The sequence below is a fragment of the Vulpes vulpes genome, chromosome 1 (assembly GCF_048418805.1).
Source record: "Vulpes vulpes isolate BD-2025 chromosome 1, VulVul3, whole genome shotgun sequence".
Taxonomy (NCBI): Eukaryota; Metazoa; Chordata; class Mammalia; order Carnivora; family Canidae; genus Vulpes; species Vulpes vulpes.
Window position 1 is genome coordinate 195,912,330 of NC_132780.1, and position 23,944 is coordinate 195,936,273.

The 23,944-nt window shown below is 37.3% G+C and overlaps 1 protein-coding gene across 2 annotated transcripts in view; it reads right to left on the bottom strand.

Annotated features, from left to right (window-relative positions):
• The window catches only part of CDK19 (cyclin dependent kinase 19), a 163,077-nt gene that overhangs the window by 45,591 nt on the left and 93,542 nt on the right, over window positions 1-23,944 (bottom strand). For both annotated transcript variants that reach the window (XM_026005805.2, XM_026005806.2), the window contains exons 3-4: window positions 4,331-4,441; window positions 1,336-1,476 (exon numbers count right to left, since the gene is read on the bottom strand). In XM_026005805.2, coding sequence (XP_025861590.1) covers window positions 1,336-1,476; window positions 4,331-4,441 — 252 coding nt within the window. The remainder of the gene's footprint in view (window positions 1-1,335; window positions 1,477-4,330; window positions 4,442-23,944) is intronic.

Below are 23,944 nucleotides of genomic sequence, written 5' to 3' on the forward strand. Positions count from 1 at the left end.
TTAACCAACTAGGATGAAACTAAGTCCTAGTCATACCAAGTTTTAGTGTTAGTGGATCCTCAGGTGACAACATCAGAAATAAAATCTGTCAGTCTATGCTGTTTAGAATAAAATATACAATCTTGTGGAAAAAAGAGAAGAGCTGAAGTTAATCTTCAAGAGATTCTGATTGATGATTCAAATATGATCATGACCTCAAAAATAACTCACGTCGGTTACATCAAGTACGTAGCAAAAATCTAAAACCATTTACGATGGAAGTTTTCATCTAGAACCCATGTACCCATGTAAAAATGCGCTGATTCATGGTTAATAGTAAAGGGGATAGGCGGAAGTCTTTGAGAATCATAGTTCAAAATTTTAAGGTGAAAATACATTTGTTGAAATGGTAAATCCATCTTTTTGGTCACTGTCATTTGGCTCCAATTTAACTTCAATGTCACAGCAAGAGATAGTCAAATCAGATGATAAGGCCCGACTGACAAGTAGATTGTTCCTTTCTATAACAAATACTTTTCTTCAATTAGTAAAACTGAGTCAACCTAGATTTATCCCCACCACCTCCCTAGAATCTCCACAGGCCTAAGAAATAATGATCATGAAACCACTTTTTCAAGGAGAGTTAGAGAATAAAACTTCCCTTAATTGGAAGTTTAAACTCATGATATTACAACTATTCAGTACTCATATTTTCTTATGAACAAACAAAAAAGATCTCATCAACATAAACTAAAAATGACAATCATGCAAAGATAACTAGAATTTGACATTAATAAATGTTTATTACATGTGTACTAAAAAAAAAAGTAAAACCAAACATTTGATTTGTTGATAATACTTATAACAACATTCATTGATAATACTGACAACAACATTCTATTTACTGGATACAATGTCATTATTTCAACTTAGTTCTTAAGAAGAAAAACGAGAACTCAATCTTTAATTTTTAATGTTTTTACTAATAAGGAGCAATAATAACATGAAAAACACAATGTACTGAAAGTCACATGTGAAAAAAAAAAAGAAAAGTCACATGACTATTCCATTAGGATTATACCAATCATTCTTTTTTTTTTTTCCAATCATTCGTTTAAAACCACAGTGACACTTTATAGCCAGGCATAAGTATAGTGGAAGCACATACACCAAATGTTAATAATAGTAATCTTTTAATTTGTAGACTAATGGGTGATTTTATTTCCTTCCCTTTTGCTTATATTAGCTTTTGAAATTTTCTACAATTAATGTTTATAATAATTGTACCAGAAGAAAAAGGTATTTTTTAAGAGAAGGGGATAACCATAGTGATCAATTTAAAAGAAACATACTTACCAGATCTCTGTGAAGCACCCAATTTGCATGAAGGTAATGGATACCATCAAGAATCTGGTAAAGTAATGATTTAACCATAGATCTTGGCAACTGCATGGGCTTCTTATTTGCTTTTGATGCACGATGAAACTTAATAATATGCTAAAGATTAAGAAAAATAAAACATGCTATAATGATATATAGTATTTGCTAATATCTATATCAATAAAACACAAGTCTGCAATAAACTCTTTACATTTTAAAAATTACTTACTAAAGGCCGATAATGATGCAAAGAAAAAATATCTGAATAACAAGGTCAACCAAATGGCACTGATATTGGGGGTGAATGTGACAATGTTGTTGTGGGTATAATGACTCGATTTGCTGGAAGTATTAAGATTTCCATAAAATAGGACTGAAAGGTAAAAAGCACTGATGTTTGAAAGCCTGCATAAAAACAGTACTAGTTTTATTCTCTACCAGAATGAGGGATTTAAAAAAAAAGATCCTTAAATCTTTACTGTTCTTGGTTTTTTATTTATTTATTTTTTTAAGTAAACTCCATGCCACACACATGGGGCTCAAACTCACAACCCTGAGATCAAGAGTCGCATGCTCTACCAACTGAGCCAGACAGACACTCCTAAATCTTTACTATTCTATAAAAAGTTAGCACTTTGAGCATTTGTGTAATGTCACTGACCATGTGTACATTTGAATTATTGGTAAGCTTCTTTTGACACAGAATGAAATCAGGATACATTCCTGGTAGTTAATATTAAATAGGAAATCACTAAAACAGTGGAAGGAGAGAAAAATGATTAATTCAATCCCACTGAAATAAATATAACTGTATCAACATATTCAAATTTTTATGTTCATATTTTCTAAGTTATAAAAACATTATAATGATAGGGAAAAAATGCTACCTGTCCCCCAAACCTCCACCTCCATCTCCACCTCACCCCTCTGCAAAACATGACATAATGGGTATTAAAGGTCATTTAAGCCCCTATTAAAATAATATTGGTAAAGCTGTCAACAACGCTCCACTAACTTTAAAATGGCCAAATCGGGGGGGCACTAACTTTAAAATGGCTCAGTCAGTTAAACATCTGCCTTTGGCTCAGGTCAGGATTCCAGGGTCCTTGGGTCAAGCCCAGAAGTAAGGAGTCCCTGGCTCAACAGGGAGTCTGCTTCTCCCTTTCCCTCTGCTATCCATTTCCCAACCCCCTACCCCACTTGTGCTCTCCGGCTTTATCTCTCTGTCAAATAAAATATTTTTAAAAAATAAAATAAAATGGCCAAATGGCATGGGAAAATTTTAATCTATTTACATACCCTTCTTGCTTGTTTATAAACCGTTTAACAACGTGTACTTTACTTAACAAACTAATAGAAAATTAGGGTTTGTACTATAGCACCAGTGCCCAAAAAATATATATAATAGGAGCTACACATTTCAACTTTTTTTTTCAAGATTTTATCTCTTTATTCTTGAGAGACACACAGAGAGCAGAGACACAGGCAGAGGGAGAAGCAGGCTCTCCATGGGGAACCCAATGGGGGAATTGATTCCAGGACCCCAGGATCACGACCTGAGCCAAAGGCAGATGACGCTCAACTGCTGAGCCACCCAGGTGCCCCACATTTTAACTTTTTATAGCCACATCAGAAGGGGAAAAAAAGAGAAACAGGTAAAATTAATGTAATATATTTTAATCAACCCAGTATATTCAAAATATTATCATTTCAACATATAATTCATATAAAAATATTAATGAGGTATTTTATATCTTTTTCATACCAAGTCTTCAAAAGTCAGTATGCATTTTATATTTATAGTGCATCTCAATTTAGACCAGCTACACTTCAAGTGCTCTATAGGTACATGGTGCTAGGGGCCACCATGGGGCAACACAGTTCTAAGGACTTAACTAGTCCAATGTACTACATGTCCTTTCATCATATCATGTGTTCAAAGTGAAGTACACACATTATCAAATAAACCTGGGTAGAAATATAAGCCATACAGAATAATGGGGAAAACACAACTTTTATGAATATCCATGAAAAAGAAAGGAAAAAAATTCACTGAACATCTTTGTCAATATGCTATAATAGCATAAATTCTCTAAGTTCCTTCAAGACCTATAAGTCTGTTAAAGTTATTCCTAAATAGATGTGTAATTTATATAGATGATAAACCACACCATGTTAAGTCAAAACTTAACTATCCAAAATTTGGACTTACCACCAAGCTTGAATATTTTTTTTTTTTTTTACTTTTAGCAACTCCTTGGATAAAATGTTTAAATACCCTGATTTCTAACTTTAAAAATTTGGAATTAGAATTTTTGGCTAATCTTTGCAAAACCACACGTATGTACTTCTATTTGGTAGAGTCGGTTTTAAATGGCAAAATGCTGCAAGAGATTGACCTCAACTTAGAAAGAGAAATTATTCACAAGTACATAACTGGTGAAATTTGAACTACTGTGTGTACCACAAAAGGAAGCCACTGGGTGGTTCAGTGGTTGAGCATTTGCCTTTGGCTCAGGGTGTGACCCCAGGTCCTGGGATCCAGTCCCGCATCGGGCTCCCTGCAGGGAGCCTGCTTCTCCCTCTGCCTGTGTCTCTGCCTCTGTCTCTGTGTCTCTCATGAATAAACAAATAAAATCTTAAAAAAAAAAAAAAAAAAAAAGGAAGCAATTTTCGCTACACTTATCAGTAAACTGTCATTGATTACTTGTATAAAATGACGATCTCACGCACATTAACTCCTTCTGCAGTGAAATTTCTAAATATTACAAATGCTATCTTCTCAGTATAATAAGATGACAATGTTTACTGCTCAAATTCTTTTAAATCTGCATTTCATTTAGTATTTATTTTAAACTCCTCTAAACAAAGCAAGTTTTCCTTTACGGGCATTAGCAATACGTAGTGCATACATCTGTTGCTCCATACCTAGATAATACAGCCTTAAAAGATAAAGTGACTTCAGACTTACCCACAAATCATGTTCTGCATAATCAAAGAGCAGCCACACCTTCCTGTCACTGTGAGAAAGGAACACCTTCTGCAATGCGATCACATTCGGGTGCTTCAATTCTCGCAATAGCTGAATGCAAGAGGAAGAGAGGGGTCACTCTCCTGTTCTCAAGGAAGGGGGAGTGATGCATTTTTCTATAGCAGCAAAATCTTTGAAAAATTAGACAATCTAGATGAGTAAAATAAAATAAAAAAGAAATACCCCTACTCAGAGAGAACCTCTGTTACATCTTGGCACACATCCTTCCAATTCCTAGGTGTATGTGTCTGTTTTTAAAATGCAATCATTTTAAACCGTAAAATGTAAAATGGTAAACAAAGGTAATATCATATCACTAAGTAACTAAATATGTCTTGGAATGCTGTTGGGGGGGCAGGAATCACATATTAATTCTGGGGTTTTTTTCTACCTTAGCACAGTATGTGCTCAGTAAATATTTGACAAAAGAAGGAAAAAGATATTTAGCAATCCCTACACTTAACCATGCCTAGAGCATGTGGTTGACGTTTTTTAGAAAAGCAGTGAGCATAAGGTAATGACTTTTATACCCACTGATTTAAAAAAAAAAAAAAAAAAAAGAAAAGTGGGGTAGAGAAGAGGTCCCATAAATAGAGGAAAAGAATAGGCCCTCACAGAGTAGAAGCTGGACCCTGAGAATAAGAAGGAAATCATAAGAAGATAGACCAGATCCACAAGTGAAAACTTAGCACTTGGCACATCACAGGCAGTTGTCTGATAAATTATTTAGCAACAATGACTTTAGCTGTTCAAGAGGAAAGCCTTATAAACGTGCCTCCCTCAGGCTGTCCTTAACCAGGTTCAGATTTAACACTAGCATACTCAATGTGATATTCTAAATGTCTTTTAAATGTAAAACTCTGTGGGACATGCAAAAAGGGAGAAGGAACAAAATCTCTACTGAATACTCTCAGTGTGTAGGATAACTTTACATACATGGTTTTTCTCTCGTTTAATCCTTTTAACAACCCTATGGTGCGCATGGTAGCTGAAGTCTAGTGTTATAAAAATAACTCGACCAAACACCTAGAAAGAGAATAGGTTTGCATTTAAAGGGATCTGCCTAATTTCAAAGTCCATGTTTTTCCCAGTGTGGCTAAAATCCTTGTCTTCCATTCCTATAGTGTAATGAGCAAGACAGACATACAAATCGATCAACGAGACAAGAGAAAAAGAATGAATTGCTTACTCATTCTAATAAGTGTAGTGTTTTTTTATTTTTCTTTTTTTCCTAATAACTCTAAATGAGTAAAGTATACCTTCGGTGCCTGTGCTGGAATCATGTAAAAATCACATGAACTACCATCTCTGGAACTTTTATAAATTACTTCCCGGTTGCCTCATTCTTCATTACTTTCAAGGTTAGGTGTCCCAGTTCATCAATTCTCTCATTTTGGCTTCTTTACTTCAGCTCTTGCTGCTCTTGGGCCTACACTTTGACCACCTTGCTGGAAGGTGGTGCTTTGCCAGCTATAATCTGGGCATGGTTCCTGGATGTGACTCTCTGGATTCTCCTTCAACCCACATGCCCTGGATCACGACTAAAAAGTAACCATTAGGATGGGCTGGGCTACCCGTAGACAGCCTTCTACTTTATACAGTCTGCCTCAGGATTCTATCCATACTTCCTACTGGATCTAGGTGGGAAAGGAAGAGCTGGAAGAAAATGTCCAGGGAAGACCTAATAGTCCTACTCCCTTGGTAGGAGGAAGAGAGGGGGGCAATTAGGTGGGCAGCTCTGTTCCCACTGCCCAAGAAATGTTCACGATCCTGCTTCTTGCTTCAGATGCAAACATTAGACATGATATGCTCCTAATCAATGACTGAGTCAGAGAAAAGTGGAGGATGCAGAGCTGTATCCAGGTAGTTTCCTGCTTTTGAATGGCTAAGGCTCCCAGACTCAGGGGCTAATATGTCTAATAACCCTTCTTGCCATGGTCAACTTCAAGCACTTGGACCCTCACTGCCTCACTGTAGGCCTCACTGCCGGTGCAATGTCTCGTCGCCCTTTTTTTCTGACTCTTGGTGTTAATGAACTTAGAAGGTTTGGCTTTATTAAAAGTCTCTACCCAAAATACGTTCTCTTTGTTGCCTGAAGTGGAAGGGGGGTGAAACTCACTTCTGCATCTAAACCTGGCTCTGACTTGTCCAGGGGAAGGGATGTCGCATGTAGCAATATTTAATCAATATCTCTAAAAAGTTATGTTTTATGGGACTACAAATTGGTGATCCCTCTACAATGAAAGCACTTTAACTCCCATGTTTAAAGAGTATTTTGAATAGGTGACACATTTACATGGTCCCAAAATCAAGGGTACATAAAAGGCTACCCACTGAGATGTTTCATTACCACTCCTGCCCCTGCAGACCTTAGTCCTCCTTACCTGCTGGAACTAACAACTTTTATTGGTTAATCCTTCCAGTGTTTCTTTATGCAAATAAAAGCAAATATGAATATATATTTTATCTGGCCTTATAGTACTTCTTACTATCTACCCTAAAAATTCTCTCCAATATCAGTATAATATTAACATGTAGAAATCTTTCTTTTTCTTTATTACAGGGGTGATATATTCTTAGGTCTTTTTCTTTCCAGGTTCCTTTTTTTTTATTGTGGTAAAATATATATGACATAAATCTATCATTTTCACCATTTTTAAGTGTACAGTTCAATGGCTTTAAATATATACACACTGTTGTGCAACTATCACCACCATCCTTTCTCCAAGACTTCTTTTAACATCTCAAATGAAACACAATACCACTAGGGCGCCTAAGTGGCTCAGCGGTTGAGCATCTGCCTTTGGCTCAGGTCATGATCCCAGGGTCCGGGATCGAGTCCTGCATTGGGCTCCTTGTGTGGAGCCTGCTTCTCCCTCTGCCTGTGTCTCTGCCTCTCTGTCTCTGAGTCTCTCATGAATAAATAAATAAAATCTTAAAAAAAAAAAAAGACGCAATACCATTAAACAATATTACCCCATTCCAAACCCCTCTACTACTCTACTTTCTGTCTCTATGGATTGGACTATTCCCGGTACCTCACAAAAATGGAATCATATAGTATAATAGCTTTTGTGTCTAGCTTCTTTCACTTAACACATCTCCGAGGTTCATCCATGTTAGATCATATGTCAGAATTTTTCTTTTGCAAGCTAAAGAATATTCCATTGTAGGGGCACCTGGGTGGTGTAGTCAGTTGAGTGGCTGACTCTTGGTCGTGATCTCAGGGTTGTGGGATGGAGCCCCACTCAGGCTCCTCACTCAGTAGGGAGTCTGCTTGAGGATTCTCTCTCTCTCCCCTTCTGTCCCTCCCCATCATGCTATCTCTCTCTCTTTCTCTCTCTCATTCTTGCTCTCAGTAAACAAATTTTTAGAAAAATATTGCACTGTATGTACATAGCACCTTTATTTATCCATTCATCCTTTTCATTATCCCATGGACACCTGGCTTGATTCCACCTTTTGGCTACTATGAATGAATAATGCTGTCTTGAACGCTGATGTACAAATACCTCTTTGAGTACTGGCTTTCAATTCTTGCATATACCCAGGAGTATTCTTGTATATACCCAGGAGTAAAACTGATGCATCCCATGGTAATTCTATATTTAATTTTTTGAGAAGCCACCATATAGTTTTCCTTTTAATACAACATACAGGAGAGAAAAGTGTAAAGTTTGCAACTGCATGCACTTAGTAGAAATTTTTCCCTCAGCCCCAAATTTGTATTTTCTACTACAGCAATATACACTTTCTATTTCTGCATATCTGCTGAGTCCAACCCTACAGGTCTCTGTAAGTCACTCAACATCTACATGAAGGCAAATGAGGCAAAGAAATAGCAAACTAATGCTACCCAAGCCTATTCTGCTGCTTCTTTGAATTTGTCTTTCACTCTACAGTCAAAGTGGTATTTCAAAAATACAAAACTGATCATCTCCAATACCAGGGATGGGTCTGAGGAAGTAAAACAAGAGATAAGACAAAGGCCAAATAATGGGGAGCCTTGTAAGCCATGCAGAAGTGTCACCAGCAAGGCTCTCTGGAAACTTGCTGGGCACAGGGGATTAGTGGAGAAGCCAGTTGATATTAAAGGTCCCACACTTTGACAATACTCTGTGTATGTTTCTTGGTCAGGTCACTGAACAAGCAAGTTTGAGGGTTATGGAGATTTGGCTTCACAGAACCATCTGTACTTCATGTTTATTTATATTAGTATATTTTCATGCTGCTTTAACTGTTTACAACTGCCTCCCATTAAACTATGAGGTCAATTTTTAATTTATCCCTGTTCATTTTATACGGCTTGGGTCACAATCCTAGGGTTCTGGGATGGAGTCCCACATTGGGCTCCCTGCTCAGTGGGGAGTCGGCTTCTCCCTCTGCCCTTGCCCCCTGCTCATGATCTCTTTCACTGTCTCTCTCAAATAAATAAATAAAATCTTTCAAAAATAAAATTTTTGAATCTAAAACACATCTTGTTCCTAAGGCTTCATTTAAGAACTAGGGACTTAGGTATTCTTTATTTATTTTATCTTGTCTATTGTCTGTCTCTTGCCATTAACATATAAGCTCCATGAAAAGCAAAGTTTTTGCTGGTTTTATATGCCAACCCCCCCCCCCCTTAAAATGGTGCCTAGCACATAGTAAGCACTCAATAAATATTTGCCAAAAGAATTAAATCTTCTGAACTTACCTAGTTCTTACGAGATAAACCAGGAAATAGCTTGGAATATTATAAAACTTTGGTATCCTTTCAAAAGGTGTTTTGAACGATTTTGTTTTTAATAAACTGAATAGACCATGTCTGAAACAGTTTTTTTAAGGACACTGACTTACTGCAAGCTACATTTATTTTAGGCTTAAAAAGGAACAGTTCTCTCAACTAGCGCCCACACTACCGGAAGTAGAAGAGAGCTGCCTTGATGTAAAGAGCAGAAACACAGTTCTTAAGAGTTCAGGGTGAGGTATTCCACCTGTGTGGAACCTCAAGAGCAAAAGGGTGCTGCAAGGGTGCTTCTTGAAAGGGCCGTGAATGAAATAAACACTACAAAATTCTGAAGAAAATGTACACAGGAAAAAAGGCAGCATGGGGGACACACCTAGAGAATTGAAGCAGAGATTAATCCACTCAAGGTTAGTTTGCTAACAAAATGCTAGATCCGAAACAAATGCCACAAGAGTGTACTCTCTACCCTGATTTACTGAAGCAAACAAAAGAAAATAAGGAAGTTTCTCTGCCGCTATTTGCTGAAGAAACAGCAAACATAAATGTCCAATAATAAGAACACTGGTATGTGAATTATGGTATATCCACATATTATAGACTTACATGCATAGGCCAAGAGCTTTTAAGTACCTGAGAAAAGACATATACTACAATATTGGGATGTAATATAAAAAGGCTGCAAGACATTAAATGTTTATAAAATAGGAAATACATCAAAGCATTAATATAGTCATCTCTGGGTGGTGGGATTAGGTGTGGTTTTTAGTTCTATTTTTGTTTTCCTACTTCTCTATAACGAGCATTATTTTATTATTTAAAAATTCACATACATGCAGACACACCCCCCCAAAAGACAGTTCTTTCTCTCCAGAAATCTACCTGCTAAGATAAGATACGATCAAATTATCACAGCTTTTTATGTGCTTGATTTGAAAAGGGACTCAAAGAAAGAAGGAGATGGGTATGCTTCCTTATGGGAAGATGGGACCTTCCTTAATTGTAGGCAATATCAGATTTTACCAATGGACTTGAATCTCTTGTCACGCAAATATTCATCCAACACGACATCATGCAATTACAGATATGCTTTAATCATATCTAAACAACAGTGAAGTATAATGTGACTTTCCTGTGAAAAGCCCACACCTAATGATAATATTTTCTGTGCAGATACTCAGAGCACTAACATAATCTCAACAGAGCTTAATGAAGAATGTGCAATGAACATGCCTACATTTTATCTGATCTTCCTTCAAGGGCATATAAGCAAATATAAAGAGTATCCATTTTTCACTATCCTAAACATATAATAATTTAAAGTTACAAACCTAAACTTTTCTTAAAGCACAATTTAGGGTCCTGACTCACGTTGGGGAGGCTTGGGAGACTAACAACAACAGAGCCCATTTTTTCAAAAAAGATTTTATTTATTCATTCATGAGAGAGAGAGAGAGAGAGAGAGAGGCAGAGATACAGGCAGAGGGAGAAGCAGGCTCCATGCAGGGAGCCCGACGCGGGACTCAATCCCGGGACTCCAGGACCAAGCCCCAGGCCGAAGGCAGCACTAAACCGCTGAGCTACCCGGGCTGCCCCCCCCCCCCCACTTTTTTTAATACATACATCTTTCTTCTCCTCTCATTCTGTTCTCCAAGTCTCTGATACCCCCATGGATTCCAGATTCCTCTTTTAGGGTATCCTTTTAGACTTTTAATTACTCACTCACTTATCTCAAAGTAAATTCAATTTTCTGTTTTTTTTTTGTTTTTTTTTTTTTTTTAAGGAGGGGAGAGAGAGAGAGATGGGGCAAGAGGAGAGGGAGAGAGAGAATCTCAAGAAGGCTCCATGCCCAGTGCAGAGCCCAGTGAGGAGCTTGATCTCACAACCCTGAGGATCATGACCTGAGCTGAAATTAAGAATCAGATGCTTAACCAACTGAGCCACCCAGGCACCCTCAATTTTCTATTTTTATTTGACCTGTTGAAAGTAACTGCCTGATTCATTTGATTATCAATCTTTCCCATTGTGAAAATGGCTTTACTTTAGGAAGCACTGAATGTATCATTTTTTTAAGTGTATGACCCCCTCCCCTGCAAAAAAGGAAGACAAATAAAGTAGTTATTTTATGGCAGAGAGGGGACTCATCTAATTCCAAAAGGCCACAGTCTTCCCAAACTGAAACCTAAGAATTAGCATTTTGAAATCTGACACTTCCACATCTTTGATAGTAACCCTTTTGGAAGCTGGTCTTTGCAAGCATATAGATACATTATAACCTTCCAGCAGGTGGCACTCATACTCTGAAAAGGGGTCTATAAAACAGTAACCCAGCTTTGGTTCACCGTGGCCTTAAATTATTTTGCTTTATTTTACTTTAGGGACACTGCTTGGGTACTAGACATAAGCGTCAGGGAGGTCAATGCTCCCACTACAACAAAGTAGAAGCGATGGTGAAGCAGCATGCATAATGCAAAAAGTAGGGGTTTTCAAATTCTGAGATCTGAGTTTGAGTTCTGACTTATCAACTGTATGACATAAAGCAAATTGATTTCAAAACCCCTCTGAGCTTCATGGAATAATGAATACCTACTGCCAAACACAGTCTCTGTAAGAATTAAGGAATATAAGTACATTGACCATGTAATAAAATGCATAGGGTATGCTACATATTTGATAAATTATAATTATTGCTCCTATTAATTAACTCTTATTAACAAGAATGCGATGTGAACTAAATGACATAATATTTGCAGAATGCCTGGCATACTATAAGTTCTTGATGAACAATAGCTGCTATTGTTGGTAAACATAAGTAGAAGAGACCAACCAGTCTGGACAGAGAACCTGTTAAAGGAGGATGTGCTGTGATGTGGAATGCCATAGCATCTCCTTACCAAATTCCTGAAACAGCCTCTGGTTGAATCTATGATAATACTAAGGATACAGAAACGTTACTTTCTTTTCCATTTTGTAACAGTCTGGTTTTCTCAAGTACCTGTAGTACTTGAGGTCTGAGAGAGATACTTGAAACCAAGTGAGGTCTGTAATAAATAAATAAATATGCCCTCAACTGTGAGAGTATATATGTTTTTTTTTAAATGATGAGTGTTTAATCTTTCATGTAACATATTCTATAGGATAAAGTTGTACATGTTTCTTATAAATCAACGGCACTCTGAATATATAAAGTTTAAATATGAAAAAAAGAATCAGATGCATATCAAAATAAAGAGTTTACAAAGTAAAACCTACGTAACTGGAATTCTCCAGGGCTTTCTGATTCATTGAGGTAGTCAAAAAATCTTTTCTCATTTCAATGTTCCCGATTAAAAATCTTCCCTACCCTCACAATGATCAAAACTAAATTTGTCTTTGACTCTGGAACATTGTTTTAGAGCCTTGGGGTTTCGATAAGTAAACTTCTAACAAACGTTGATTTCCTTCTCATCTCTCATTTCCCTTTCTCCTAGAAGTAAAATGAGGAAGGAAAAAAAATCCAATTTAAACTCCTTATTTAGATCCCTGCTTTAAAAAAAAAAAGTATTGTCTTATTCTCCATAATTCTGCTCTAGTTCTCTTTTCCTTTTCTATTTGGCAGTCCCTCTTGACATCTTACTCATGTGTCTGAGGTTTAGCTATTACTTTTATGGAAAATCCCAAATCTCAATCTCTAGCTCTAATCTTGCCTCTAAACTCTGACATCAATTCCCAACTATGCATATAAACATCCTCATGAAATCCCACTGTGCCTCAAAACCCACAGATGCAAGACTGAACATCACTTGCCTACCTCTACCTCCCTCTTAGTGTGTCCACTACTCCTGCAATTACACTAATACTTCCTAATCACCAAGATAGGCTCAAAACTTATAATCAATCAGTTTCCAGTCACTGAACAAGTGCTACGTAGTCTGCCTTTTTTTTTTTTTTCCGTACTCTGCCTTTTAAGTGCCACTCATGAATTCTCATCTTGACAATTAAAAGAAAACCCTTAACTAGTATTTACACATGTGCTCCTCTCTCTGCCTGGAAAGATCCTCCCTATCCTCTTTGTCTCATTAATGCCTACTTGCTTTTTCAGAAAGGAGGAGTTCGTCACAGCTTTTAAGAAGTCTTCCCTGAAACTCCTAGTCAGAAGTAGATATCTCCTGTTTCTACCCATTCTGTATTTCTTGTTAACACACCATTAATTAAATAAAATTATGATGTAGTTTAATTATCTATCTCCCTTAATGGATTATGAGGTCCTGGAGTACAGAGACTATATCTTGCATCTCTACATCTCCATTGTCTTGAACAAGCCAGACACATGGTAGGTGTTCCAACAAATGCTGGCTGAATTCATGAGTGATGATGTATCTCCTACCTCTTCTAATACATCCTATGCATCAACATCAGAATATCTTCCTAAAATAAAAAGTCTGATAATGTTAACTCTCCCATCTCAAAATCTTAAATGGCTTCAAAGTTAAAATTCCTAAATAGAATATTCAAAACCATCCATCCCAAAGGCTAAATCTATTTTTCCAGAAATAATCTCTTGGGGGAGGGTGTTGGGGGAATCTGAGACTAGAGATAAAACTGCATTGTAGGGCAGCCTGGGTGGCTCAGTGGCTTAGTGCCAACTTCAGCCCAGGGCCTGATCCTGGGGTCCCGGGATCGAGTCCCAAGTCGGGCTCCCTGCATGGAGCCTGCTCTTCCCTCTGCCTGTGTCTCTGCTTCTCTCTCTCTCTCTGTCTCTCTCATGAATAAATAAATAAAATCCTTAAAAAAAATCTGCATTGTAAATGAGGCAGATGGATAAGATCCAAATTAAGGACAAGTGAGCTTTGTCTTGATAAAGGGAGTAGTATCATCATTGCCATATGTCTGTCTATGTTGTAGCCTTCACCATAAGGATATTCCCTATGCCACCATCACAAATGGGCTCCCAAGGTCTCTGTACTGCACAGAATTCTGCCCATTACCCAATATCTCCCACACAGCCTTGCCCTGGCTCATGGAGATGAGGCAGAAACATGATAGAAAATACCCAGCAGAAAGAAAGAAAGAAAGAAAGAAAGAAAGAAAGAAAGAAAGAAAATACTCAGCAGGCAGCAGTGAGAGGAGGAATAAAAAAGTCAAAATTCCTTAATAAACATGAGTGCCTAGCATACTGCAGGCACAGGGAGCTGCCTCAGGTTAGTTTACGGCCTATTGGAGACCAAAGAGGAGAAAGATTGAACAAATGATGTTTAAATTATAACTATTATGAGGCTATTAAGAAAAATACAGAGTATGCAAAGACAGCAAACCTAATCTGCTCTGGGAAGTCCAAGAAGGTACTCCTACTGAAGATGCTTGTTGGAAAGAGCACTGAGAAGTACAGAGCCTCAACCTGCAAGGACGTGTACTCAGCAGTTATTCTCATTATGTCATGAAGACACCAGCTCAAAAAAAAAAAAAAAAAAAAAAAAGATACCAACTCTAAGAATCCTTCACTATTCATCTTTTCATCTTTTAGAAGCAAATATCAAATGAAAGTCATACTTTATTCTAAATTTGCCATGGCACACTTCTAACACTGTGTAGTAGAGATGGCTTTTCTTTCCAGATGAATATTTATAAAACCACCTAGCACAGGATCTGGCACAAAGCAGACATGTAGCAAGTTTTATTGAATGAGAAGATGAAAGCAATAATGTATGAATTGGTTTTCAAACACACTGGTTAGATGACATTTATTCCACATTGAAAAAAAAATATTTTTAAAACCGAGAAACAAAATTTCTAATAAGGAATTTAGTGAGTCTGAAACTTGAAGTTGGCATTTGATTGATTAAGCAAATAGAGGAGTCATTTTATCCGCAATGGTCATAATAAACCTCATAAAAAAAAAAAGATTTTATTTATTTATATTGAGAAAGAGAGAGAGAGAGCATAAGAGAACAGCAGCAGAAGAAGAAGCAGACTCCCCGCCAAGCAAGGAGCCTGATGCAGACTTTGATCCCAGGACCCTGGGATCATGACCTGAGCTGCAGGCAGACACTTAACCAACTAAGCTGCCTAGGCGCCCCTTATTTTTATCTTAGTGCACTCTCAAGCTATCTGGGTTCACACCTAACCCATACCTTTATAACTTATACTTCTAAAATATACAGTTTACATTCTCTTTAACAAAAGCAGGTGACCAAATAGCCCTGAAAGCCATCTCCTACCTACTCCCTCCCTGCCCCGCCATCTAGATGGTTCTGGCTGAGGATCTTTACAGAGAGGGAAGGGGTTTTGCTTCCTGAAGGAATTTGTTTAATACATGTTGGAGGTTCTGCTTTTCAGAATGACTGGCATTATCAGTGGTCAGATACCCCTCCCATACCACTGCAAGAAATTGCACTAACATTTACAACTTATAGCTAAAGATTTTGATTAATTATTAACAACTAAAATACCAATATCAGTAACTCAATGTATTTTACATCACTATGCTTCTAGAGAAGGTAAACACAGTGAAGACAAGGCTCAAGTAAATTAATCATTCATAGTTCCTGAAGACCTCAGAGGAATTCAAACAGTAGTAATAAGTAAAGCTACTAAATGATCTGACCAAAATGAAATCCAGGAAATGTCCACTGTATTGTTTCCATTAAACAGAAAATCCACTTCCTTCCTACTCTGCTAAAAAACCTTTGTATGCATTATAAGCAAACACAGAGGGGGGTGAGTTTCCACAATGAAACAAATGACTTCTTTTACATTAAACATCTATTAGAATTAATAAATCCTAAATATTCCCACTGAGTATTAACTTTACCTTTTTAAAAGAGCTTTACTGTGACATATGTGGCTTTTATGAAAATATGTTAAAGCAGTGATGGGGGGAACCTAGTAATTACCGCATTATAATGATGAAAGGGAATTCAAAATACTGTAACTTTCAGTAATATTGCAATTAGCACAGATGTAAAAGGGACAACATTAAATAAGCTTCCTTTGAATAATCTTGGAGCTTTGAAATGTCTTCATCCAAGGTCACTTGAAAAATACGTATAAAATGTCAAATCTCACTCGACTCTCCTCTGAAACATAATTCTTCAATATAAGTTCTGGTCACACTTAAAACAAACATCTGCTATAGAGAAAGCTTCTTTTAAATAAAATTCACAGGGAAAATGTGATAAATTAATAAATGTGACTACAAAACTATCTTATTCAGAAACCATATCCTAAACAAAGTCAAAAGGATATTAGAAAACATCACCAAATTGTAAGACATTAATAATAAAGGGCTAATTTGCTTCATTTATAGGGCTTACAAACATTAAGAAAAAAAACTTCGATAAAACAATGGGCTGAGAGTATGAATAGATATTTCACAAAAAGAAATACAAACTACAATACTCAAAAATTATATGAAAAAATGACTCACTTAATTTAATGCAAACTGAAGCAACGGAGATATTTTTCATCTATCAAATTGGGGGAAATGTTAAAGCTTAATAGTATCTAAATGGTATCAACAGGAAACTGGCTGAGTAAATTAAGGCCCCTCCCCACCACGGAATATTATATAGCCATGAAAAATAACACAGTAAGAATTAGATAGATCTGTATTGTTGGTATTGAAAGAGTACCAAGATAAAATGTTAAGTGATATAGATGGAACAGAATATATAACATCTTTTGGTACTTTTAAAAGTTATAGGGGTACCTAGGTGGCTCAGTCAGCTGAGCATCAGACTCTTGGTATAACCTTAGATCGTGATCATAGGGTTGTGGGATAGGTCCCTGTCAGGCTCCATGCTCAGCACAGAGTCTGCTGGTCCCTCTCCTTCCCTCTCTGGCCCTCCTCCCACTCCCATGTGCATTTGCTCTCTTTTTCTAAAATAAATGAATAAAATCTTTGAAAAAAACATTTTTAATAGAAGATATATAAGTGCTAATAGACACATTTAAAAAAAATCAGTAAGGCCAAAATGAGTCATTTATAGTGCCTACTTTTGTACAGAAGCACCAGGCTGAGAGAGAGAAGTTTAAAATTTTTTCACTTTAAATCTTTTGATATTTTTTCAATTCTTACTATGCTATATTTCTTCAATATTTTTGAAATGTCAATAGGAGTTACCTGAAGGAATAAATTATGCATAATTTGAATTTGCTACCTTATACTGCTCTGCATTTTTTAATTAACTTTTGTAAGAATCTACTCTAAGATATTGATTACAGCTTATAACCCATTAATGGATTATGAAATCAGTTTAGTGAGCTGCAACCAGCATTTCCCATTCACCAAGCGAAATCACTTTGGGATTAGAGCAGAAAGTAATTGAAAACACCAAAGTGTACCTCATAGATTATGAGCAAGAGAGAGCTAGAGCAAGAATGGATCACAGTCAAAAAGAGTTTAAAAATCATTGCTCTAGGATATTATATGTTAATACAATTTGGGGCACGAAAAATCTTAATGGGGCAGCCCCGATGGCTCAGCGGTTTAGCACTGCCTTCGGCCCAGGGTGTGATCCTGGAGACCTGGGATCGAGTCCCACATCGGGCTCCCTGTATGGAACCTGCTTCTCCCTCTGCCTGCCTGTCTCTCCCTTTCTCTCTCTCTCTGTCTCTAATAAATAAATAAAATATTAAAAAAAAAAAAAAAGAAAAAGAAAAATCTTAATGACCTTATCATTTCCATTCTACAACCAAGAATCTTATCTTAAACTGAGTTTTTATTACATCCATTCTTAGTAGACTAACTTGAAAAAAATACTTTAGTTGAAATGGTAATAAAGAAAAATACAATTTCTGAAAAACCTAGAGATGTATTAATATAAGACATCTATACAATGTACACAAAGACTTGAATTAACTTTTAAGAATGAATCTACATACATATGTTGGAAATAGCCCCACATTGTAGGTTATAAACATTAATAATCTCTGGAATTGATAAGACTAAAATTAAAGAAGTTTGGTTAAAATTGTTTATCTATAAAGAAATCACCAAAATAACAGAATTCTTAAAAATGCTAGGCTATCTGAGAATTTGACAGAAGCTAGGCTTCTGTCAGAATATTGACAGAACACATAGCTCAAATACATATACAACAGATATTCATGAGGGCACGTATTTTAGGTTCTTTTTGTTGTCAAAGGATGTGTTTATTCTGGTTACACACACAATCTATTGCCCAATCACCTGTTTGATGAAGGTAGATAACTAAAAAATGATTAGCCAGGATTAGGAACATAGTTCAGTCACCATAAATTAAGTAAAACTGAAGAACTTATAGGAGAATGAAATCAAAAGACTTTGTCTTCACTAACATGGCAGTTAAACCCTGTACATTATGCAGTCAGTGCGTCCATAGAAAACTCGTTTTTTTTATTTCACAAGCGTTAATTTCATATATCTTTATTCCTTCCATCCTTTTCTCCCTTTCACCCACACCCCATCTTCCACTAACTCTTGCTAGCTTTTTACTTTGTTTCTTTCCATTCATGAAGGGCTTTACTATTAATGATCTTTCATTCTTCCAAATCCCTATCAGAATTATATATACCACTCATTTGGAACTTAACATATGATTTCTTGTATTATCTACCTTTAATACATATCCTAATACTGTTATATATAATTATATACTTATGTTAACTCTGGCAAACTCTGTGGTCTTTCCATACTATGAATGTGGTTAAGTATCAGTAAACCCTTTTAGTTATATTTTTAAGTTCTCATATAACCTAGAAGTCAAAAGTTGTTCAGGGCATGGGTTCCATGACTAAATAGATTCCAGTAATCCACATATTTCCTGGGAGTGTGGATCACAGGCCGAAAATAATTTTGGAAGCAGTGAATCCAATGAGTCTTAAAAAAAAGAGACTCACTGGGAGGGAGAGAGGATATTACTGGACATGGATAATGGCAATAAGGATAGAAAGGGGCACTGGGGTGGCTCAGTGGTTGAGCATCTGCCTTTGGCTCAGGTTGTGACCCCAGGGTCCTGGGATAGAGTCTCCTATCAGGCTCCCTGCAGGGAGCCTGCTTCTCCCTCTATGTCTGTGTGTGTGTGTGTGTGTGTGTCTATCTCTCTCTGTTTCTCATGAGTGAATAGATAAAATCTAAGGGAAAAAAAGGATAGAAAGGAAGTCAATAAAAAGAGGGGAGGGAAGAACTAGTATGACAGGCTAAGGGCTAATGATCCAGTATAGCACAAACCACTGAACAGACAGTGGTGTAATTTAGAGACAAGAAAAAGAATTACAGCTTTGAGGTTGGGAGAAATGTTGATTTTAATTACAATTGAGTTTGAGAGGTTCGTGGGGCACACTGATAGCAGTCTTGATTACAAGGATCTGGAACTCAGGACAGAGTGTGCAAGTGGAGACAAAAAACTGAGGAGTCATCAGCACAAAGGTAAGATGGTACCGGAAGTGTTTTGCATGCAAAGGTGAGAAGGACAATTAGTGGAAAGTACTTTTGGGAAATAAGAACATTTAAGAGTCTGAAAAAGAACCATATAAGAGAAAAAGGATCACACAAAGACTCAGAATGTAGACTCAGAGGAAAAGCCTTTTTCTCCCAGGAGAGAGAATATTGGTATAAAAACCAGTTTCCTTCTTCTCAGAAGGGAGAATAAAGATAATGATTTCAAGTGTCGAGAGAAGTGTCAATCTATTAGATCTGTCAACCTCTATTGGAGGTATTTAGGAAGCTTAGAAAGAACAGTTTTCTTCACTGACACTTCAAATTCCAAAGGAAAGGTATCACAGTTGTCTTGTTCATTGTTACTGCATGGAGAACCAGGCCCGTCATGTGGCGGGCACTCAATAAGTTTTTTTTTTTTTTTTAACTAAACTGAAAGTGCAAACAAAGATTGCAACAAAAGCTAGGTTGCCCTTGAAAGTTAATGGTGAGGAGAAACCACCAGGCTATGAACAGGGTCAACAAGGCTCAGAGGGGTGGTTTTATACTGTTTTGCTTTGTATGGTAGGAGAGTCTTCAGTATTTTTCAAATATGGAGAGAGAAGAACCCACAGGGAAGGAAGAAAAAGTAAACATCTGCCCAGACTTCATACATGACCCTGCCCAGAATTATTTGCTAGCTTTAGCCCAAATGATTATGTAATTGGTTGAAGACCTGAAATTTTGTTTTAATGAGCAGGAGAAAAGGCCAAATGAAGAAACATAGGATTATGATACAGGACAGAATAGCCTCCTTATAAGCGAGCGAGTATGGCGAAATCAGCTACTAAACCACGACATCTTTTCCCCAGCTTCCTCCCTTCTTTTACTTCTAACACAAATTCTTTAAAGATGTCCCTACATAGGGGCAATAAGACCTCGTGGGAGTCAGAGGCCCAAAGGCCGGTAAAGGTGGGGTGGTAAGAAGGGGGAACTAAGGGAATAGGGAAGGAAGGAGAAGGAGCTGTAAGAGCCTTCAGGAAGGCTCTTCTTAAATCAGGAAATATCAACACAGTTTGGGTTATCAACTTAGTGATATGGTAAGAGTCATATCACTAAAAAGAAAGAAGGAGAAGGAGAAGGAAAAGAAGAGAGAAAGAAGAGAAGAGAAGAGAAGAGAAGAGAAGAGAAGAGAAGAGAAGAGAGAGAAGAGAAGAGAAGAGAAGAGAAGAGAAGAGAAGAGAAAGGAGAGGAGAGGAGAGGAGAGGAGAGGAGAGGAGAGGAGAGGAGAGGAGAGGAGAAGAGAAGAGAAGAGAAGAGAAGAGAAGAGAAGAGAAGAGAAGAGAAAAGAGAAGAGAAACATGATCTCACATAAACTTTCACAGTTCAAAACACCTCAAATCTAAATCTATGGAATCTATTAAATGTGAGCATTTTTTAAAAGATCTGATCAAACAAACAAACAAACAAAAATGGCCAGCTGTTTCTCCCATCCTAAACATATTTCTGAAAACATCAACACTAAAGTTCCTTGACCTGATTCTCCAGCTTTCTCACTGGCTGGCCTCTTGCTTGCACTCTACATCAAGCCACACCAAACCACTTTCAAGCTGCCCAATGCACCATGCTGCCTCAAACCACAGCTGCTTCGCTGCCAAAAAAGGCCTCAATCCCACCCTCAAGGACTCAGACACTCATCTTCAAGATTTAGCTCCACATCCTGTCCTTTACTTGATAGCCCCCTTCCACCTTCCTCTGCCCACCACTCACCCTCACTCAAAATATAACCAACCCCTTCTTCATTGGCATCCTATTGTACCCACTTACTTCTATCATACCTACTTTTAACATCTGATTGTTCTAGTTGTTTATTTTTTTAAAAGATTTTATTTATTTATTCATGAGAGAGACAGAGAGAGAGGCAGAGACACAGACAGAGGAGAAGCAGGCTCCATGCAGGGAGCCTGATGCGAGATTGAATCCCGGGACTCCAGGATCATGACCTGGGCCAAAGGCAGGTGCCAAACCACTGGGCCACCCGGGAATCCCCTGTTCTAGTTGTTCAATTGCCTACCTGGCCACACTGCTACCTTTCTCACTCATCTCATTCCCAAGAGCCTAGAACAGAACCTGACACATGTAAATTCTAGGCAAAGTGAAGTATAAAAGATTGCTGCCAAAAACTTTGGAAATACAAAATTCAAGCACTAAAGCAATACCCTAACTAGATGTCTATAGCTTTGCCAACAATCTACAACACCATTAGAGTGACTGAATTTGAACCTCAGAAACAAGCAATCACAAACAAATCCATTTCCAAATAGAGATAAATGTACTGGTTTTGCCCAGATTATGAAGGATACAAGTTAAAACATAACTTGTCTTAGTCTTCCCAGATGTAATGTGATTAGAACTGTAATTCTACATTTAGGAATGTGTTTCAATTACACTAGTACACTTCCATTGGCCTTAATTTTACAGATCTTCTCTAACCACAAAAATGGTTGTGCATCTCTAAAGAGAGTGATGAAATCCATATTATAAATCTGTATCGTAAATCTTTCATCCACTTACCATGAGTCATTTTTGCTTAACTGGGATTATATGTTAATTACTTAGGCAAACAGAAAGTTTTAAACGTTTTAAAATTATAGAAGCAATAGATGCCCAAATATAATACCAGAATCCGAACACATAGAAAAGCAAAGAAGAAAATACAGATCACCTGCAATTCTACCAGACAACTTGAGAGAACTTTTTATGTACTCCTAAACTTTCTCCTACGCAGATATACATATGATAACAATAGTCATCACCATGACCACGAAAAAGCTGCTGCTTTATATGATCTTATCACAGGAAGATATTGGCATCCTGCTAAGCAATTCAGTCATGTTATTTCATTTAATCTTTAAAACAACTCAATAAGATAGATGCTATTTTTAATCCCTCTTTTACAATGGAAAATCTGAAGAGGCCGAGAGGTTAGGCAACTAGCACAAAGTCACAGAGCAAATAAAGGGCAGAATGAGGATTAAGATAAATCTTGTGATACCTAAATTCCAGATCCTACTTATCTATGTATTTATGTGTGAATACACATGCACAATATTTTCAAATATTTACACCAAAATATGGGAACACACTAAGCACATGGTTTTGTAACGAGTCTCCTTTCACTTAACGTATTGGAAAAAACTTTTTCTGTCAATAAATGTCTATCTACATTAGCAGAGTCTTTTTTTTTTTTTTTTTAAGATTTTTGTTTATTTATTCATGAGAGACATAGGGAGGCAGAGACATAGGCAGAGGGAGGGAGCCTGATGTGGGACTTGATCCCAGGACCTGGGATCATGACCTGAGCCAAAGGCCGTCGCTCAATCACTGAGCCACCCTGAACACTGCTGAATTCTTGAATCGGGCACAGCCTCCCTGTTCAGCCTAAAGCTGGTAGGGGTAGGTAACTCCTCTATATTCACTTACTACTGAGGACCCTCCCTCCACGCTGACATCTGCTCTGACCCCACAGCTGTTGCACACAGCATACGTATACACTGGAGAGTCAGCTCCCTCCTGCAGCTCCACCCAGGGTAGGATACAGATTTTACCTACTGACATCACTGGTCCTGTGTTTGTCTCCAGCCCTGGCTCCCAGCCTGGACGTGTTACTAGGTTTATATGGAGAGGCAGGCTTTCTGATCAACCTCCTTAGCCAATCTCTCCTGAATGTGCTGGCTGGTAACTGGCAGGCTGACGTGTACCCTCACCCTACTCCTACTTTATTGTTTCCTACCAAAGCTCTTCAAGAGGAGGACAGTGGGAATGAGACTCTCCATAGTTTCCCATAGGTGATATAAATGTGTTTGCATTCTACCATTTGGGTTATTTCAAAAGGAAATTGGTGACAGGGTGAAAATAAAAAATAATTACCACCATGGAATCAGAAGTTAAAGCCTTTTTTTTTTTTTTTTTAAGATTTTATTTATTTATTCATGAAAGACACAGAGAGAGAGGCAGAGACACAGGCAGAGGGACAAGCAGGCTCCATGCAGGGAGCCCAATGTGGGATTCGATCCCAGGTCTCCAGGATCATGCCCTGGGCTGAAGGCAGCGCTAAACCGCTGAGCCACCGGGGCTGCCCGAAGTTAAAGCTTTTACAGTTTACAGATATTGAAACAGTTTTAAATAACTTGATATCTCAACTATTTCTCTTTACCTTTCCATTTAGAATCTACTTAAGAAATAAGTACCTAGTGATGTAATGAGCACTGGGTATTATATACAACTGATGAATCACTGAACTCTACCTCTGAAATTAATAATATATTCTATGTTAATTAATTGAATTTAAATTTTTAAAGGTTTAAAAACATTTTTTAAATCAAGAACAACAACAACAAAGAGAAGTAAGTACCTAGTAAAGGTCTCCCTTAGTAAAGTGTCAGAATATATT